General features: G+C 37.4%; 1 protein-coding gene across 1 annotated transcript; it reads left to right on the plus strand.

The window, feature by feature from the left end:
• The first annotated feature begins 1525 nt into the window (after nt 1-1525).
• On the plus strand, nt 1526-21932 carry LOC149076689 (small ribosomal subunit protein eS28). Its single transcript, XM_089244309.1, has 3 exons — nt 1526-1681; nt 8824-9001; nt 21838-21932. The coding sequence occupies exons 1-2, from the start codon at nt 1658-1660 to the stop codon at nt 8992-8994; spliced, it is 195 nt and encodes a 64-aa protein (XP_089100435.1). The 5' UTR covers nt 1526-1657; the 3' UTR covers nt 8995-9001; nt 21838-21932.
• Nucleotides 21933-22280: the final 348 nt, after the last annotated feature.

Raw genomic sequence — 22280 nt, forward strand, 5'->3', positions numbered from 1 at the left:
TCGCTTTCCAATAGGTGTGAGTGAAAGGTTATCAAACTATGTTCATACTTAGGTATATTCATTAGATATATCAAATAAATGCGTTGTTCAAAAATATGTGAATTTCATTAATAATATTTCAAATAAGAAAAAAAAAGACATTTTATAGTGTTTCCCCGGACAAAGCGGCTAAGATCTTTATCCAGCTTTGGTTTCACATAACCTTATCATAGAGTTGCCAGATTGGCGGTTTTCCCGCCTAATTGGGCTGGTTTGAAAACGGTTCGGCGGGAAATTTTTGGCTTTGGCGGGTGGCGGTTTTTTGGGCGGTTTTTCCAAAATTGTGTTCATGGCGAATTTCTCCCTATTTTTCTTTATTTTTCTTTGCTTGCGAGCAAAGAAGTTTTTCTTTTTTTCACTTTAGTCCCCACCTCATGCTGTATTTTCTTCCTGACAAGGCAGAAGGGGTGGATGGGGGCATCTCACCCAACTATGGAAAGCCAGAACTTTCAACCATAATGCCTTTGCCACCCAATGATTGATGGGAACTGTCCTAGGCTCTAGATCAGTGGTTTTCAACCTTCATGATACCGCGGCCAATCGGTTATAATATATCCAACACTATAAGGGAGACTTCAGTGACGTCACGAGCTTCGCGCGGAGGTCTTCTGCTATAGAAGGTGTTGCTCCTGTCCGACGGATGGAAAACACAGTATCTAGACCACAGAAGCCTGTGAAAGAAACCGTAGCCTCTACAAGCGTGGAGCTGGCAGGGCTCAAGCCCGGGAACCAGTTCTGTCTTAACGCATAGGCCCACCCGAGCATGGCCCGGGGGCCTCAGAAAAACGAGAGGTAGTTGTATTTCTCGGGGATTTCCCATGTAGGGAGTAAGAAAAATCACTTGGCTCTCGGGCCCATGATGCTCTTAAAACGGCCCTGCCAGGAACCCAGAAGAGTTCTTAAATTTTTTGTTTATTAGACCGTGAAAAATCTGGTCTGGGACCCATACCTAATTTTTAAAATCATTGTACCAAATTTCGTAGGCACCTATGCACAATTTGAGGCAGTGTCATCTTGACGCATGGGCCAACCCGGGCACGTCACGGAGGCCTTGAATGAAGAGCGTGGGGGGGGGGGATAAAAAAGGAGATATGGTTAAAATTTGCGAGATTAAGCATGTGAATTGGTAAGTAGGCATTTGCAGTCTGGATAGAGGGCTGAGCAGAATCAATTTGGCCGGGGGGGGGGGCATGATGCTTTTAAGACAGCCTAGACTTCAGGCCATTTCTGGGCCGTTTTTCCAGGAGAGAGAATGTGTAGCCCTGACTATCGCAAAATTTTAAAAAAACTATATTTTTTTACGAAAAAGTGAAAAGTGTGGGGGGGGGGAGTTAGTTATTATAACAGGAAAAGAGTTATAAGCCACTTTTGCAGGCTAGAATATCGTCAAACTGTAGCTCGCTTGTTGCTTCATAGATGGCAGCACAAGTTCAAATATATTGGGCTACTTTTTGGCTACTTTTGAAGAGGATTTTGGCTGGAAATTTTTTAAAGACCTGGCAACTCTGCCTTATCATTAAACCTCATTGGTGTGGCAACATTCTTCACATCTACACGTGTGTCTCTCTCGCCTGTTTTGTACGATTTTGTAGATTCTCCAATTCAAAATTGAATAGAAATGGACAAAGTAAAACTTGCCAGGGTAAGAATTTTAATTTCGATACTTCTTCGCTGTGTAAAACATTTAATGACTTATGCGCCACTCTAATGCCGCCATTTGCCAGACCAAACTAGGCGGCAGCCATTGAAGTTTTTGTGAAGGCATTTTAGTGGTAGTCGAACTTTGATTTTATCGTATAACGTGCCGTGTATATATATTCGAATTAATATTTCCCACCTCAATAAATGCACATGCGATAAAAATGGAGAGGTAATCCTTAATTCGGAAACTTTTTTAACGTAGATCGATATAACATGCAGATCGCTCGCTGTAAATTAGGGTAAAGCCGAATTTTCTTGGGAGCAGGTTTGTCTGCGCCGTGCGAACCGGATCGGACCATTTCCTGTCGTCACAAACGTGTTGCCGGCTGAAACGCTACATTGATGTGTTAGCGACATTGATTTCACGTCATGTCTAAGATGTAAATCCCGATTCTTCCTTTGACGTGGGAAGTCCCTTTTCCAAAATTTCCATGAATGAGGATTTTCAACATCTTTGACATGACATAAAATCACATCAGTGTAGTGTGCTTCAGTCTTAAAGCCAGTTTCTCCTAGAAACAGGTTTTCTGCACAATGTCCAGTGTGAATGTTTTCTTTCCTACAGAGCGCAACAAGCCTCACGGCAGTGCTTTACATCAAGGCCTGTTTACACGTAGTAAGTGATTAAGTTGGTAACTAACCGATTGTTCTTAAGTGTCCATATGATAAGCCATCATATACACATCAAATAGACACTCATTGGATAATTTTTATGGAGGCAAAAGAGAAGCGCTTCAGTCTATTCAAATCCACTGAGGGAGACATGCACTTGCGGGAGAATAATAGTAATTTTTTATTTATCTGGCATTCAGAGGTGGTTTATAGCTTTCGTAACAATGGATGAAGATGATCCGGTAGAACTTACGAATATTGTGATCAGAGCCACATTATACGATACTTTTTTTTAAAGTATCATTTAATTAATATAAATAGTGAATAAATATAAATTTATCCACTTTCACTTGCGCTAGAGAAAAAGAATGCACAACATATTATAAATCATTGAGAAGTAATGTAAGATTTCTTTCTCTGAGATGTAAATATTGATTATATATGATATTTTAATCGAAGTTACAGATAAATTATGTAAGAGAGCCGAAAATATGGGAGAAGATTCTTGGCATTCATAGGAAATTCTAAGGGCTAAAAATTAAATAATAAAAATTCATTAAACGAAAATTATTTCAAATTTTCAAAGTTATTTTTTTCGAAAGTAAATGAACCTTTGGATAGAACATGTTTTTAGAAATGAATTACTTAATTCACAGATACCTTCTCCTACCCAAAACATGGCCCACTATCCTGTCTCGAGGAAGGGATATAAGCAGGTGATCAAAGACCTGGGGCATGCTGGAAAAAGAATTCATAGAGATACCAGTGAATTATGGGGGCGGGGGACTACTTTTATTCAAGATATTTTTTTCGAGAGGGGTCCATTTTCACTCTAAAGCAGCAGTTCTCAACCTTTTCTGACTCATGAAGTCCTTTTCAGTGTATAATTTTTATGGTGGAGCCCTGTTTAACTCGAGGAGCTGTTTTCAGTATATTATTTATATGGTGGTACCCTTTTAGGTCTTTTTTTTTTTTCTTTTTGTCTATCAAATTTAATGTATTTTATTATTGAGTGATATAACAGATGGCTGCAAATTCGTTCTGGACGAGAGAAATATTTGAAACCCCCTTTCCCGTTCAGTTTTTAATATATAATAAATCTTCCACACCAGCACCCGATATCTTTTTGAATCTTTAATTTTTTTCAACTTCTGACATCACGTCAACAGAATATTTCATAGTTTTTTCCAACATTGAATAATTTTTAGCTTGTTTATTAAGGTAATTTTCATTTCTATAGTTTAACAAACATTCATGGTGAAGATATTCAACAAACTTGAAAGTTGTGTCCCTCTGGCTGCTTCACCATCCTGTATTTCTGCGGAATTCTAGCAAAACGGTAGGAGACGACGGAGCCTAACAGCTTGAGATCAAAATAAATCCCCCCCCCCACCCGAGAGAGAGCAAAAAGACTCCTCTGAGTGGCAGGCCACTCTTACTGGCGCATGCACATAGGTCTACTTAACTGGAAAAAAAATAGAACTGTTTTTATTTTACTAAATAACTTATGCACTTGCCACTTACCAACTAAAGCAGTGTAAACTGTCCTTATCATCCGCATACATTGTAACGTACTTGGCAACTTAAAATTTAGTTACCAACTTAACAACATACCGTGTGTAAACGGGCCTTTAGACGTGATTGGCCGATTGCTTCAGGAGGAGTCAAATATTCCACAAGTTTTGCCAATGTTCACTTCACTCTTGTGTTTCCTTTCCCTTCAAACTGGCGCATGCAGACGACAGAATAACTGATGCTGGTACCATACATTATATACCATGATTGTGCAGTGGTAATCAGCTGAAAATACGATTTTCTAAGGTTTTTAAATTTTGAGTCTGCTATTCCTTTGAAAGAAGCTCTGGTTGCCATGACACTCACATAAACCTATAGCACAAATATGTCTACATTAAATTTCAAATCCATCCATTACCAATTTGGAGGATAGATGCAGGGCTGCAACTAGGGATGTGGCGGAGAGCAGGCAGGTCTAGTATTCCCTCCCCCACGCTCTATACTAGAGGAGGTGCAGAATTCACCTTTTATAACTGTTTCTTTTACATTACATGGGTGTGTCTAAATGTGTGCTTGTCCCGTTTGAGAAAGTATCTCTAGATAGATGACACCACCTACTGAACACAAGATGTTAAATGCTGGGCACGCACTGGTGCACTGTTAAGTTTCACCAATATAAATCTCTCTCTCTCTCTGACATAGCTCCAATATTCAGGTGTGAAAATATGTGGCAGTTAAATGGCGACAGATCTGTTTGGTGGACCATCAAGGAGGGAAAATAAAATCATTCTACCAGGAAATTGCTTGCTTGTATGAATAGGGAATTGGAAGATATGTGCCTGAGAGAGAATCGCGTTTGCTTTAAATTTAAATCGGAAGATATTACTGAGCTAAGAGCTAAGATTTTTTTTAAAGAAATGAAAAACCAATCAGAAGGGAATTTATAGATTGATTTATTAGTATATACATAAATGTGTGTCTAACTTTTAATTACAGTGGATCCTGCTTATGTTTTTCAAAAAACTGTCATAAAAAAACGTAAGCAGGAAAACACTTCAAATGGGAAATCTTAAGAATTACTTACAGTTAAGGCCATGAAAATCAGTTATACTAAGTGGTAAAATGTTCTAAATGGGAACGTTATCAGCGGGATCAACTATATATATATATATATATATATATTGGTTTAGGTTTGTTATATGTACTACATTCGATATGTTAAATTCTCAGTGTTAATCTACTTCTTTGCAAGCTTTTCCTACTACTAGACAATGAAAGTAAATGAACCTTTGGATAGAACATGTTTTTAGAAATGAATTACTTAATTCACAGATACCTTCTCCTACCCAAAACATGGCCCACTATCCTGTCTCGAGGAAGGGATATAAGCAGGTGATCAAAGACCTGGGGCATGCTGGAAAAAGAATTCATAGAGATACCAGTGAATTATGGGGGGGGGGCTATTTTTATTCAAGGTACTTTTTTCGACAGGGGTCCATTTTCACTCTAAAGCAGCAGTTCTCAACCTTTTCTGACTCATGGAGTCCTTTTCAGTGTATAATTTTTATGGTGGAGCCCTGTTTAATTCGAGGAGCCGTTTTTAATATATTATTTATATGGTGGTACCCTTTTAGGTCTCTTTTTTTTCTTTTCTTTTTGTCTATCAAATTTAATGCTTATTATTGAGTGGCGTTTGGAGCCCCTAGGTAGTTTACACGGAGCACCGCTGCTCTAAAGGGACCCAGGTAAATTGGAGTACAGTGGCATCTCCGAGTTCTACCGTTGCCGACCGCAGCGCCGTATTCTGATTGGTTCCATATCTCTTTATTTGCATATGCATGCCTATACCAGTTTTTTTGGCTCTTCAGTTTATTTCATGAATTCATTTAATCCTAGAATTTTGAAATTTATTAATAGTTTTGAATTATTGCATTAACTACTCATGGAACTTAATTTAGTGAATACTGTAATAAATATATAAGCGTACATGAAAAATAAAACATAAATTTCTTTTTAACAAGCATGAATCATTATATTAAGTCAAAATGTACAAATATAATTAATGTAGTCATAAGTACAATTGTGTTTTGTTACTCAAATGTATTAACTGTCAAAATAATGTTTACTTTTCTACAGTCTTCTTCTTAATATATTAATAGGATTAAATTTTAAAATTGAAAATTCATGCTGTGCATCCAAAAAAGTGTTTAAAAAATTGTGTTAAAAATAAAAAAATTAATAATTAATAAAAAAAATAAAAAATAAATAAATAAAATTTAAATGACTTTTTTCCTCTAAGGTTTACATTTTTTCTATTCATAATCTGCATTTTTTGTGAGCATTTTAGTGAAAATTTCTTTTGAATGTATTGAAAATCTGCAAGGTTATGATATATCTTCATAAATAATATTGCTTGAATAGTTATCCTTAGATACGTCATTCACGGGGTTAGAAAACTTTTTTTCTCAAAGTTTTTGAGATATGCACATGAAATTTTGCATGGTCAACAAGTATGGTAGAAGCAATAAACAAAAAATAATAATTTGAATCCGGGATGATGGGTTGCATTTCAGTATCTAGTTGAATGATTTGAAATCGGAGCGATCCAGTCTTATTTCGATGAATTTTGTGTTGCAAGCCAAAATAAACATATTAACGGTCAAAAAACCATTATTTTTTTTCTCCATTATTTTAGTTCATATATTTAGGAGAAATTTAAAATAAAAGTTGGTTTGGTAACTGCGGTGCCTCTGGTCTAAAAACACGCTTGAAAAATTTTATTTTTTCTAACGAAAAATTCCACGAAAACAAAGTTTACATAATTGTTTTGCATGTAAATTTCAAATGTAAGTGTATGAATTATTTTTATTCATACTCTGTATGTTTTGTGAACACTTAAGTCAAACTTTCATTTGAATATATTGAAAATTGAAAAAGTTATGATTTCTTTTCTCAAACAATGCAGCTTAAAAATTGAGCATCGGATAAGTCATCTGCATCAGTTTTTGATAATTTTCAACTTTTTTTTTTCTCAAAAAGTTTTAGAGATATGCAAATAATATTTCACACTGTTAATAAGGATGGTAAATGCAACAAATAAAAAAAAATCATTGAAATCTGAGACTATGGGTGTCATGACTGGGTGATTCAACATGGAATGACCCTTATGCATTATCATGGGACAGGCGCTGGCAGCTGAAGACGAATTGCATACCTTGCTTCAAAGTGAAACTGGGCTTCAACTAAAACGCCTCGATATCTCCTGTGTTAATATCTACTGATGATATATGCCCGTGTGTTCCCGTTTCAATGCAACATCTAGTGTTCGACTCTGTGCATAATCTGTCCCATCGTCGGATTAAAGGTACTCTAGGTATGGTACGCAAACGATTTATTTGAAAATCAATTGCGAAAGACTGCAAAGATGTCTTGCATTACTTGCCAGAAGTTGAAGGTTATAAAACATACCAAGGCTCTTTCCTGATTCTTGCTTTGTACACGTTCATCTGGACATTGTAGGACCCTTGCCTCCCTTTAAAGAATACACATATCTCTTGACATGAGTGGATCGGTACACGCAGTGGCTCGAAGCAGTACCAATGTCTAACCAAACCACTGCAACTGCAGCTGAAACATTTTTCTACCTGGATATGTCTGTTTAGAGTTCCCGAAAAGGTGACCACAGATCAAGGTCGTAAGTTTGAGAGCGATCTATTTCGCTTTCTTGCACTTCTGTGTGGCATCGAAAAAATCCCACACCACTGCCTACAATCCAAAGTGCAACGGCCAGGTCGAGAGATTCCACCGCAATATCAAAGCCTCTCTGGTGTGTGCCCTCAAAGGTAACGAGCACTGGACAGAGGTTCTACCTACAGTTCTGTTGGGATTACGTTCCAGCATCAAAGAAGACCTCCAAGTCACAACCGCTGGGTTGGTATATGGCACGCCTTCCTGGGGAACTGTTCCAGCACTCAGATAAGAGAGACGTCCTACCTCAATATGACTTCTTGCAGAGACTGGGACCAGTACCATCTCATCACAATTCGTCCAAGCTCTTTGTCTCGACAGGCTTGCTAACTTTTCTATCAGTATTCGTCCGACAAGACTGTACACAAACCTCTACAACAACCATACGCTGGACCATAAAAATGTATCCATAGATTGCCTTAAGCCATGTTTTATGTTAAATAATTTATGTTACACTTTCAAAAATCTATATTTCCAGGTCTGGACGAAGAGTGAGATTTCGTATTGACCCTTCGAAATTGTATGATTCATAATTATTATGTATAGTATATATATTGCAATTTTTTTTATTTGTGTGATTATTATTCAATTTTACTTTTCTTAAATGTTACATCTTGTACTGGAGGGGAATGCTGTAGTGCATTTTTATCGATATAGATGGCACACCTCACGTTCCTGGTGATTGTAAAAAAGAATGTCAGTTGAAATGGTACCACCGATTTGTATAAACATGTGTCTTCCTTCTCGTTATATTTCTTTCATATATGTATATTAAATCGTTAAGTTTTGATTGTGTTTTATCTTGTCACTACAAGCATCGTATCAATTTTCATCATGATTTAAATCTGCATATCCTGCAGAAACTTAATGTTTGAAACGAGCACACTAAGTATAGTCAAAATAAATTTTGTACACTGTTACCAATACATAGATATCAATATATATCAATACATGGCTAATATATAAGAACCTTGTGTACATATATATTATCTATACGAGGGGTTAAAACCCAACACTAGTTAAAAAAACTTGAGTATTTATTAACCTTTGTGCAGTGTAATATAAATGTATAGTTTTTTATGTGTGTATTATTTGTTGCTCTTGAAGAGGCATTGGAATTGGTTGTGCTTAGTAGCAAAGAGCGTATTTTTTAGAGTGACTATGAAAAAATTTTATTTTGTTTATTTCGAACTGTTTTTTTATGTTAAGGTCACTAAAGTTCTCGGAAGGACAGGTTCCCAGGGACAGTGCACTCAAGTGAGAGTAGAATTTTTGGATGAGACCAACCGCTCCATCATAAGGAATGTGAAAGGTCCTGTTAGAGAAGGCGATATCTTGACATTGCTGGAATCTGAAAGGGAGGCAAGGAGGTTGCGATAATCTCCAGGTATTCATACTTATTTCATTAGATTTTTTTTAATCTTGTAAGCATTCACGGTTACTTAAAATAGTCTCCCGCGCAGTGAGAAACAGTGGAACACCGCTGGGAGTTTTCGCTGAAGTTTTACTGGTGCGGCTTATGCGCCAAAACGGTGTCTCATGCCACCTCTGTATTAGGCCGTATACTGCGAGGTGATGCAAGAATCCTTTAGCATCCATTTGATGGATCAATATTTATCTGAAATGTGCATGCCATCCTAACCCTTTATGGTTTCATTTTATTTAACTGGTTTTATTTTTTTTAATTCAGGCCAAATTTTCTAAATGAACTCGTGCGAAAAATTGAGTTCATAACTCGCACATTTTTGAAAGATTCACAATAATAAACCATTATTTTCTCTATTTGATTATCATCGGAATTTCATCATGTCTGAAATATAGAATTACTTTTTATTGTTTAGTTTTCAGGGTCAAGAGTTTTCAGGATTTTTGGAAAATTTTGACAAAAAATAATGCACTTGATTCTAGTGTGATATTATTCTGTTGTGTAAAGTTCTATTTATATCAATCATGCAGGTGACTAAAATGTTTAATTTTGAGTTATGAATATCGGATGGATTTCAATATCTTCAGCATTCATCTAATGATTTTTTATTTTCTTGTTTTCACGTGATCGGGGGGCTGTGCATCCCAGTGAGTGAAATCATATTTCATTTTAGATAAAACAGTAGCACAAAAATGTCAAAAGATAAACAAGAACAAATTTTTACTGATCTGTTGTCTTGAGAATGATTTTTTTTTTAAAGTTAACCATATACAGGGTTCCCAGCGACCTGGAAAGTCAGGGAGAATCAGGGAGTCCGAAAACAGTCGGGGAAAATATGAAATATTTGTGAAAAGTCAGGGAAAACCTGAAGGGGGAAAAAAATCAAAGAGGATAAATCTACATTCGAGTGGTTTACCTTCGCTTTTTTCCATGTAAGATTATTTTCCTCCAGATCTCCTACTGAGAGAAATATCTTATCAGTTGAAGAATGGGATTTTACATACTGGAAAACAATGTTGGCCAAGGAACAATCTGCCCTCTGAGTAAATAGGTGAAGGGATCTAAAGTGGAGAGACCCTCTTTTTTTCCATTGTTGAAAACAAAGCCAATAGCAGCTCTTTTCTATGTCTTCTGAAAAAAACATTTTATCCGCTTGTTTTTTTTCCTGCCTGTGGGTAGATAACCTTTATATGTTGAAGAATGATTTGAATTCAGTTGTCTGAGATTTCCAAGGAAACTAGTGTTGTGTGCAAGATCATTTTCACAATTTGATTTTGTAAGGGGTGGTGGTAAAATGTCATTGTCTGTAAAGTGCTTTTCAATGGTATAGTATGGCAAAATGATATACAGTCGTCGCCCCCCCCCCCCTGTATTCACGGTTTTTTTTCCCCTTCATTGGATTTTTTTCAGTGATCGTCATTCACGTGTTTTGTTTACAAAATTTGAATTGTGCCTGTTTAAAATGGCTCATTTGTTTAGTGCTACTGATAATGATTCGAAAAGACAAAAAAAAGGTGAAAAAAAAATTGGATACATTGGCTATGCTTGGCAAAGTCAATTGCTGCTGTGACTCACCATTACGGAATCAACGAATCTACGGTAGGATATATCAAGAAAAAGGAATCTCAAATTCAATCAGCCGTGGTTGCACCTGTGGCAGCAAAAACTTTGCATCGCCTATGGAATCCCTATGTTTCTCATACCAAAAATGCTGGCCACTGGACTTATCTCGTTGCAGAGATCTCTTCCAGCCCAGCTTCGTGGCAGAGTCTGGAACAAAGTGAGTGCACCTAACAGTCTGAGCGTGTAGCAAGAGTTGTGCCTGATATTTCAGTGCTGCCATCTATACTTCAAATTGTGAGTGAAGTGTAAAGATTGAATATTTGTTACTTTGTAGGCCTGTTGCTCTCTGTGGCGAGACTTTTTGTCAGGGAGATCTGCTCGCATTTGCGCCTTGAAGTTGGGAACCACAGAAAACCAACTTCAGCTGACCACCACTGTGGCACCACTGGAGCTCGAACCCGGATCCTCACGAAGCGAGTCCATCACTACGACCACTCGACCACCACAGTGGCTATACAAGACTACTACAAAGAAGGTAGTCCAATTGATTGTAATATTATAATGGGAAAAAGCGAAAAGATTAATTTACTTCTCTTTATAAATGGAAGGGCTAGTGAAACTTCTATTTTATCAGAATTTAATGCAAGTAAAAGTTGGTTTCATAGGTTTAAGAAACAATTTGGATTACGCAATGTAAAAATCACTGCCAAACAAAGCTCTGCCGACCAGGAGGCAGCTAGAACATTTCCAAAGACTCTGCAGAAAATTATTGAAGAGAAAGGAGATTCCTCTCAGCAGGTATTTAATGCTGACAAAACTGTTTTATTTTGGAAGAAAATGATAGAGAACATTTATCACCCAAGAAGAAAAGTGGTCCCCTGGTATTGAGGCAAGTTAAGGTAGACTTACTATGTTGTTTGTGCAAATGCATATGGGTACATGGTAAAGCCCACCGTCATTTTGAAATCTACGAATCTCTGAGCATTGAAGGAAAAAATAAGTCAACGCTCTCGCACAGTATTTTGGGTGAACAATAGAAAAGCTTGGACTATGAAAACTTTTTTCCTGGATTGGTTTAAACGATGCTTCGTTCCAAAAGTCAAGAAGTACTTTGAGAGTGAAGACATGCCATTCAAAGTTCTTTTGATACTGAATTTTTGATACTCTTGGGACCCAGATGTCAATGAGTTCAAAGCTGATGGTGTGGAAGTCCATTATATATCTCCTAATACAGCGTCTATCATTCAGCCCCTTTGATCAGGGAAGATGGTCAAAATAAAGAGGTAAAAGCCAAGTTCACCATGAGTAACATAGGGGGAGGGCTTTGCAAGTTAAAATCAGCAATAGATTATTTTCATGATATAGATCCCTCTATGGTACGTTCTTCACATGTAGAAAAATTAGTAGAGGAAGTCTTGTCAACATACTTGATGATATGAAGAAGAAACAGCAAACAAATCACAATGTTCTTTCAAAAAACATCAACAATCAATCGCTGCACCCTTTTTTACATTTCCTTATACTTTTGCATCACCCTGCTCTTCTCATGATGTTCAATAAACGAGATAAACAAAAAAACAATAGTTTCAGTTATTCACATTTCCTGTATTTTCCCCATCCCCAGAATGTAACCCCCACAAATATGGGGGCGACTATACTTTAGAGTGATATTAAATGGTTTAGAATTATATATGTGTGTGATGCTTTTGATCAGGGAAATTTTTGAATTTGCTTGATCATTTGCCTGATCAGATTTTGCTGGGAACGTTCAGAGATGCCACTGTACTTTAATTTATCTAGGTCCCGGGACCCAGGGTATTCAAAAAATCTGGGTCCCTTTTAAGTGAAAGTGGATCCCTCTCGAAAAAAATTATCTTGGAAAGTATGCCCCTCCCCCACAACAGCGGGCCATGTTCTGGGTAGGAGAAGAAGGTATCTCTGTGAATCAAATGATTCATTTCTAAAAACATGTCTATCCAAAGGTTCATTTACATTCATTGTCTACTAGTAGGAAAAGATTACAAAGAAGCCCATTAATGAGAATTTAATATATGGAATGTAGCACATATAACAAATCTAAAGCAAATATACAGTCGATCCCGCTTATAACGTTCCCATTTAGAACATTTTTCCACTTACTACAACTGATTTCCGTGGTCCCAACTTTAAGTAATTCTTACACTGCTGTAAGAAATTAAGAGAATTTGCAGACTTGGTCGATTATCTCTAGAACTACTGTACCGATTTTAATGAAATTTGATATGTACATACATTGATACAATACAAAACAAATAACCAGTCAATAATTGTAATGCACACGCATGATCGTGCGTAACACTCGTTGGAGTCTGAAGGTATGAAACAGCGGTTGCAGAATAATTAAAAAAAATGGGTTAATAGGGGGTATCGTCCCCTCTTACAGATATACAGGTCTCGCAGCGTGATTTCATACTTGAAATAAGTCAGTTTATCATTTCCTGTGGCAATTGGTCCCACTCGTTCAGCAACGCTGTTTTCATTTCCTGGATGGTTCCCGGAGGGAGGTTGATTGCCCTCCCCAGAGCGTCCCAGACATGCTCTATAGGGTTACGGTCTGGAGATCTGGCAGGCCAATCCATCCGGCGAATATCCTCACTCTCTAGAAAATCGTTGAGCAGAAGAGCTCTATGTGGCCTCACGTTATCTTCCATTAAAATGAACTCAGGGCCAACTGCACCCTTGAAAAGGCGAACATAGGGCTCCAAGACCTCATCCCTATACCTCACACCAGTCAGTGCCTCTTTCAAAGACATAGAGAGATGTGCGGTCATCCAACATGATGCCTGCCCAGACCACTAAACCTCCTCCGCCATAATCAGGGGTCTGTCCAGACTTTTTGCACAGAGTCCTGTTTTTGCGAAAATGTACCTTATTTTTGTGAAAACGTTCAAAATAGCAGTGAAAGTAATACTAATTAAACAGCAACCTCATTTTCCTATTTATTACTTTATACAAAAAAAAACCAATCTGTGTGTCGTAGTCTTCGCATTACTTTATTTTACGTTAATTTGAAATCAAATTGAGTTTCAAGTTAAAAAGTGAGAATTGCTAAATCTTCAGAAAAATATAAAAACATACCGACAATCATATCCTTATACGTCTATTTCCAGTCGATTTGAAAATATCGATGATTGAAAGGCATTCAATATCTGTAAGCTTGTCGGGTCCATTGAGTATGATCCGAAGATGTATGTCAAGAGTGGTTAGTGACAATTTTGATTTTAAATCGGTGCACACAAGGTTCATTTGAGAAAAAAGTCTCTCGACAGATGCTGTTGATGAAGGTATGATAGTGCATAATGATAATAACCTCATTAAATTAGAATAAGCAGTCCAGATGTTTGCATCATTCTCCAGAATTGTCAAAACATCATTTGGAGAAATTTTTTTTGTCCAGAGTTTTTTTGGCCTCACATTTCTTGTCTTCTCTGAGAAACGCACTTGCTTCATTATTCTTTTGTGTCTCAAAATACAATTTTGCAAGAGATATCTCTTTATTGAACCCATTCTTTTCCATCATACCTTCAGATGCATTAAGTATGGGTTCCAATATTTTCACAGTCCCCTGAAATTCATTTTGCTGCTCTCCACCATAAAATGGCAATAATATATCCAGGCATTTTTCAGGAGTCTCCACTGTCTTTAAATCTGAATTCATTGTGTGAAATATATCAAAGGCATTTAATATTTTGTTTTTTACACCAGATGCAGCCGACATTTCTTCCTGAAAATCACAAATAAAATTTTGAACAAAGTTTTCCTTAAATTCCTGGATTATGCTGTCTGCTCTCATTCCATACTTTTTCTTGCTTCGTTTTTACCTACTAAGTTCAGTGCATTACAAATACAACGCCACAACATGCAAATTGCCCAACGAGGTGGCTGACTTAAGAACATCATGGATCCCCGAGCTCTACCTACTACTGCTAAACCACACATGCACCCCGCCCACCCGCGGAACCCCCAACGAATCGGTACATGCGGGAGTGTACGTGTAGTGCAACCTGACGTGAAGTTTTTTTTTGTTTCTCTGTAATGCTTGTTATGTGTAGTGCTGCCATCTGCCACCAGTTTTTCTAACTATGAGTGAAGTGTTATGATTGAATGATTTATCGTTGTAGGACTGTTGCTCTCAGTGGCGAGACTTTTTAACAGGGAGATCGGCTCGCATTTGCGCCTTGAAGTTGGGAACCACAGAAAACCAACTTCAGCCGACCACCACTGTGGGGTTCGAACATGGATTCTCGCATCACGAGTCCGTCACTATAACCACTCGACCACCACAGCAGCAAAAAGTGTATTTTTCTGTAGGTGGGTGGGTTTGAACCCATGTACCCTGAACCCATCCCATCTGTAACTCCGCATCTTACCAACCCACCACAACAGAACTGAAAAGTGTAATTATTTGGAGGTGGGTGGATTTGAACCCATGTACCCTGAACTCTTCCCATCTCTAACTCCGTATCTTATCAACCCACCACTACAGATCTTTACACTGCTTGAAGTGTTCCCCTGTATGTAAATCATTTGCAAGCACTTCAATTTCCTGACAAACAACTAGAACCTTGGCATTAATAGAGCTAAACATGATTGCAGAGCCCTGAAGCCATAAGCTAAATCTGTTTATAACTTTGAGGAAGTCAGTCAAGAACAGAATACATAGGAGAACATCTGTATTCAGAAGTTGCTCTCTAATCCCCTTCAATTCAGGCTCCTGAGTCTTTGAGAAAAGATTATCGAGCATTTCAATCAACTGTTGGAACCTATCAATCACTCGTTGGCATGCAAGTCCATGAGATAACCACCGCGCAACCGAAACACTCAACATTTTCAAAACATCTACACCATACACATTTTGCTGAATATCTAAAAACACTTGCCGTTTCTTTGGGCTGTAGTGAAAAAGCTTCCATAAGCTTGAGAACGGCATCCACAGCCTGTAGAATGGGATATTTTTTTTATCAGATGTACAAAAACTAAAGCTAGTCGATGATTTCTGCAGTTGACATAAATAGAATGAGGTGCCAAGTGTCGTATATGTCTTTGTACACCTGATATTTCTCCACTCATCACATTAGTTTCATCCAAAGCTAAAAACAACAAGTTAGTGATTGGAATCACTTTTGCTATCAACAACTTCTCAATGGCAGATGTAACAGATTCTGCATTTGTCGCAGTTAGGTTCACAAGACTGAGGAACTCTTCTCTGAGCAGACTTCCAGCTATCTTGTAACACACTATTCAGGGGTCTGTCCAGCCGGAATTTGGGTCCGGAAAACGGACCCTTCACAAAATTCCGGGGCTAAAAAACGGACCCTTCACAAAATTCCGGGGCTAAAAAACGGACCCTTCACAAAATTTGAAGGATAATAAACGGATCCATCACAAAATTCCAGAAAACGAACCCTTCATGAAAATTACGTCGTAAAAAACGAACTTTTGCGATGGCTGTGCGACAAAATTCTTATCAGTTATGACCCTAGTCGTAATAGAAAGCCGTTGATCTTTTTTTTTAAGCATGCATTGTTGGCCCAACACCACCACCCCCTCCCCCATAGATGAGTAATCTTATCTATAGAAGTTGTTGGTTGGATACCGGAAAACATGACCTTGAAAAGGCGATCGGAGAAAGAGCGTGACCTTGAGAGGGCTTTCCTTGTTTCTAGGCTTCTTGTTAGGACATCCCGCTGGTTGACCACGGATTGACTGCGTCCGATATTTTATCGCACAACCTATGCCATTATACAAACGCTTTAGTCCCGCACTTCTCCTCAAATGGTCTTTGAATCACAACCTCTTGTTAGTCGTAAAATCGGCGTAGTTGATGCTTATTGTAGAATTGGATTTTTTGTGCACGTTTTTTTTCCTGTATTGCGCTTTCATTTTTGAAAATTTAATATGAAACGTGGTCGACCACCAACAGGTGGAAATTCAAGGAATAGTGATTACTACATTAAAAAAATACGGCCAACTGACGTTCGGGGATGCAGCTCCATAACATCGTTTTTTAAACGAGGATCTGAAAACGTCACCAAAAAGACGTCAGATACAGATAATTCCAATTGTGCTAACCCGGAAAAAATTACTGAAACATTGCTTCCTTCATCGGTTTCGAACCACGCTGTCGAAACCTTGGAAACGGCGCGATACATTGCCGATTCGTCGGAAGCGGCGGAAGAGATCACCGATTTATCGGAAGCGCTGAAAGACATTTCGGATTCTTCGAAAGACATTACCGATTCGTCGAAAGCGGTGGAAGACATTGCTGATTTATCGGAAGCGCTGAACGATGCTACGAATTCGTCGGTAGAGCCGGATTTTAAGAAAATTTCATCTACAGAAGCTAGAAAAATGGGTCCAAAAGTACCGAATTTGTTGAACATCGCACGTTTTGAGAAGCTTCACAGTTGGCTATGTTACAGCATTTCTGCATCTGGCTTTCTTTGCCAAATATGTTCTACATTTTTTGATAAGGGACCCTGGATTGACCAAGGTGTGCAATTTGGTGATCACCCAACACGATGTGTCAACAAGCATATATATAGCCAGAAACACAAACAAGCTGTGAGTGCATCAAAAACTGCATCCAAAAACCCCTTGTATTTGTTTACAGAAAAAACTGAAATTGCTGTGCAGAAGACTAAGGAAAAAAATGTGAAGGTTTTAACAAAATATATAAAGATTTTGTACTTCATGATAAAAAAAAAAATGGGCAGTCTCCGATAATTTTTCTTCTGTAGTTAAGTTCATTGGTGAGGATCTTGGTGACAAAGAAATAGAATGCTATCTTGCTGCATGCGGCAAGAATGTCACCTATCTATCAAATGTGTCAGTAGACAATCTTACAGAGGCAATATCTTTGTATTTAGAGAGGAAAACTTTGACGTCTTTGCAAGTAGCCACTTCCTTTACATTGATAGCTGATGAGGCAACTGACGAAGCACAAAGAACACAGTTGGGTTTAATAGTGCGTTACAAGATAGCTGGAAGTCCGCTCAGAGAAGAGTTCCTCAGTCTTGTGAACCTAACTGCGACAAATGCAGAATCTGTTACATCTGCCATTGAGAAGTTGTTTATAGCAAAAGCAATTCCAATCACTAACTTGTTGTTTTTAGCTTTGGATGGAACTAATGTGATGAGTGGAGAAATATCAGGTGTACAAAGACGTATACGACACTTAGCACCTCATTCTATTTATGTCAACTGCAGAAATCATCGACTAGCTTTAGTTTTTGTACATTTGATAAAAAAATATCCCATTCTACAGGCTGTGGATGCCGTTCTCATAAGCTTATGGAAGCTTTTTCACTACAGCCCAAAGAAACAGCAAGTGTTTTTAGATATTCAGCAAAATGTGTATGGTGTAGATGTTTTGAAAATGTTGAGTGTTTCGGTTACGCGGTGGTTATCTCATGGACTTGCATGCCAACGAGTGATTGATAGGTTCCAACAGTTGATTGAAACGCTCGATAATCTTTTCTCAAAGACTCAGGAGCCTGAATTGAAGGGGATTAGAGAGCAACTTCTGAATACAGATGTTCTCCTATGTATTCTGTTCTTGGCTGACTTCCTCAAAGTTATAAACAGATTTAGCTTGTGGCTTCAGGGCTCTACAATCATGTTTAGCTCTATTAATGCAAAGGTTCTAGTTGTTTGTCAGGAAATTGAAGTGCTTGCAAATGATTTACATACAGGGGAAAACTTCAAGCAGTGTAAAGATCTGTTGTGCTTCTCCCAAGAATGCACTGAACTTAGTAGGAAAAAACGAAGCAAGAAAAAGTATGGAATGAGTGCAGACACCATAATCCAGGAATTTAAGGAAAACTTTGTTCAAAATTTTATTTATGATTTTCAGGAAGAAATGTCGGCTGCATTTGGTGTGAAAAACAAAATATTAAATTCCTTTGATATATTTCACACAATGAATTTAGATTTAAAGACAGTGGAGACTACGGAAGAATGCCTGGATATATTATTGTCATTTTATGGTGGAGAGCAGCAAAATGAATTTCAGGGGACTGTGAAAATATCGGAACCCATACTTAATGCATCTGAAGGTATGATGGAAAAGAATGGGTTTGATAAAGAGATATCTCTTGCAAAATTGTATTTTGAGACACAAAAGAATAATGAAGCAAGTGCATTTCTCAGAGAAGACAAGAAATGTGAGGCCAAAAAAACTCTGGAAAAAATTTTTTCTCCAAATGATGTTTTGACAATTCTGGAGAATGATGCAAGCATCTGGACTGCTTATCCTAATTTAATGAAGTTATTATCATTATGCACTATCATACCTTCATCAACAGCATCTGTCGAGAGACTTTTTTCTCAAATGAACCTTGTGTGCACCGATTTAAGATCAAAATTGTCACTAACCACTCTCGACAGACATCTTCGGATCATACTCAATGGACCCGACAAGCTTACAGATATTGAATGCCTTTCAATCATTGATATTTTCAAATCGACTGGAAATAGACGTATAAGGATATGATTGTTGGTACGTTTTTATATTTTTCTGAAGATTTAGCAATTCTCACTTTTTAACTTGAAACTCAATTTGATTTCAAATTAACGTAAAATAAAGTAATGCAAAGACTACGACACACAGATTGTTTTTTTTTTTGTTTTTTTTTGTATAAAGTAATAAATAGGAAAATGAGGTTGCTGTTTAATTAGTATTACTTTCACTGCTATTTTGAACGTTTTCACAAAAATAAGGTACATTTTCACAAAAATAAGGTACATTTTCACAAAAACAGGACCCTGTGCAAAAAGTCTGGACAGACCCCTGCTATTAAACCCAACTGTGTTCTTTGTGCTTCGTCAATTGCCTCATCAGCTATCAACGTAAAGTAAATAGCTACTTGCAAAGCTGTCAAAGTTTTCCTCTCTAAATACAAAGATATTGTCTCTGTAAGATTGTCTACTGACACATTTGATAGATAGGTGGCATTCTTGCCGCATGTAGCAAGATAGCATTCTATTTCTTTGTCACCAAGATCCTCACCGATGAACTTAACTACAGAAGAAAAATTATCGGAGACTGCCCATTTTTTTTTTTTTATCATGAAGTACAAAATCTTTATATATTTTGTTAAAACTTTTATATTTTTTTCCTTAGTCTTCTGCACAGCAATTTCATTTTTTTTTCTGTAAACAAATACAAGGGATTTTTGGATGCAGTTTCTGATGCACTCACAGCTTGTTTGTGTTTCTGGCTATATATATGCTTGTTGACACATCGTGTTGGGTGATCCCCAAATTGAACCCCTTGGTCAATTCAGGTCCCTTATCAAAAAATGTAGAACATATTTTGCAAAGAAAGCCAGATGCAGAAATGCTGTAACATAGCCAACTGTGAAGCTTCTCAAAACGTGCGATGTTCAACAAATTCGGTACTTTTGGTCCCATTTTTCTAGTTTCTGTAGATGAAATTTTCTTAAAATCCGGCTCTACCGACGAATTTGTAGCATTTTTCAGCGCTTCCGATAAATCAGCAATGTCTTCCACCGCTTTTGACGAATCGGTAATGTCTTACGAAGAAACGGAATTGTCTTCCGCCACTTCCGATAAATCGGTTTTAATTATTATTGCTCCTTTAATAATATTTCAGAATTTAATATAATGAAGCAGTGATATTCTTGTAAGGAATTCAAGAAAAAGAGAAGCATGCGACTTTAGCTTTTAAAAGTTTGGGCCCCCTTTTCCCGGTGGGGCTCCACATCATTCAAGTTACCCACGGAACATCCCCAGATTACTTAAGTGATCCCCAACATAATTACAGATCACTTGAATGATGCGAGCATTTAAGCGGCCTGGAAACATTTTCAGGGCACTTGGAGGATCCGTGAAACATTTAGAGATAATTAAAGTGAGACTGTAGGGGGACTTATCAATAGGGAGAATGTTAGTTCATGTGCCCACAAACTAGCAAAAGATTTTTCTCATATTTGGCGCACCGAGTGAGATGCCATCAAGAATATTACATATTTTCATAAAGGGTGGTTGATGGCGTAAGCATCGTCCAACCCCCCACCCACCCATCCATCGATGCTGATGTGATACTGAATGACCCCTCTCGCAGAAGTGGCCAAGGCTGAAGCAAAATAAAGACCATTTATTGCAAACTCAGTACATCCCTTCCAATTTCTTTAAATCATTTTAATACTACTATCGCAACTCACTCTCTTCTTTCTTACTATACTTCTCAATACGTAATCGTGATCATCATGGTCCGTTACTGTTCGAATTCGTGTTCTCAGTCGTTTGTTACTCGGGCATACAGTCACGCCATATCTCTTCCTTTTCAGTAGCTGAAATTCCTACCCATCATACTTTTAATTCTGAAAGTTGAAATCTTGGAACCATTGAAATAGAAATTAAAAAAAAGACATTTAAATGAAAATCAATCCGGCTTCTTTTGTTTTTAGTCTAGTGACATAATTTTTTTTTCGGTGGGGAGCTGCTGCCCCCAGTACTCCTTAAAAACTCCTTACTTTTCAATTTGAAAAACTTTGTATGACCCCTGATATTGTCATAATTGGGAGGAAATGTTTTGTCACAATTATGACATGGAAGTGACTGGACAAAAAAGAAAACTAAAGGGTTTGCTTTTTGGATTTCACATGGTTTAGCGGGAACAAACAGATCACATGACTGCTATTTTTGCCTGGTCAACACAATGGGTGTTGGCAAGAAAAATCGGCAGGGGATCTTCTACTCTGATATTGCATCATCTTGTAGACTGATTTCACACTCTGAGCAACTCCCAATTCCTGTTTAATGGTTTTGGCTCATCTGAAAATGCAGACCCTGAGCAAGATCAGTAAATGTGACTTCCAGAAATGGTTTCAACATCTCAAAACTTGACATCTTCCAATAGCGAGAGTTAATCAGTCCCACTGCAGTTTAGTGGATGTTTTTAGTTGTGGAAAAGGTAGTGGTTGATTTTTTGAAGAGCAAGAAAAGAGCAATTCTTTTTTTCTATTAGGTTACTCTAGGAAGGAGACTCGAACAATGGGAATTATTTATATGAAAGTATATGAAAACAATTTTCATGCCAATTAAAAGCAGTTTTAATTGGTTTTTTAATTTATTTTTAAATTAATGAACTTATGAAATGTTTTGTGTGAAAAATGTAGCTTGCTTTCATGAATAAATTTTAAACATGTTTTAAATTCTTTTTCTCTTAGGTGACACTGGGAAGGAGACGAAGAATGTGAATTATATTATTTGTATGAACATTTTTCAAGCCAATTAAAAGCAGTTTTAATTGGTTTTGTTTTAATTTATTTTTAATGTGTGTCTAAATTTAGTGTCGCGTTCAAACATACAGAACACCCTCTCTCCAATGTATATAAAGCTTTGTGTGGACTAAAAAATGCTGCATTTTTTTTTTTTTACAACTAACTGTGCAACTAAACTGTTATGGAACATTGTTGTGCTGCATTCTGTAAGCATTTTCACACGTCCATACTACAGGCACCGTGCGAGTGTTTCTCATGTGCAAGTTATTGTTCTGCTCATGAATTTGCTTCATTCACCTGTCATTTGCTTCATCGTCTATCATGAGTAAGCTTCGTGCTAGTAGTACAAGCGAGTGCTTTATCATGCATTCAACATAAGATAATAAATT

This window comes from Pholcus phalangioides, unplaced genomic scaffold (assembly GCF_987345545.1).
Source record: "Pholcus phalangioides strain wild (caught in Gottingen) unplaced genomic scaffold, Ppha-v1.0 ptg000015l_1, whole genome shotgun sequence".
Lineage (NCBI taxonomy): Eukaryota > Metazoa > Arthropoda > Arachnida > Araneae > Pholcidae > Pholcus > Pholcus phalangioides.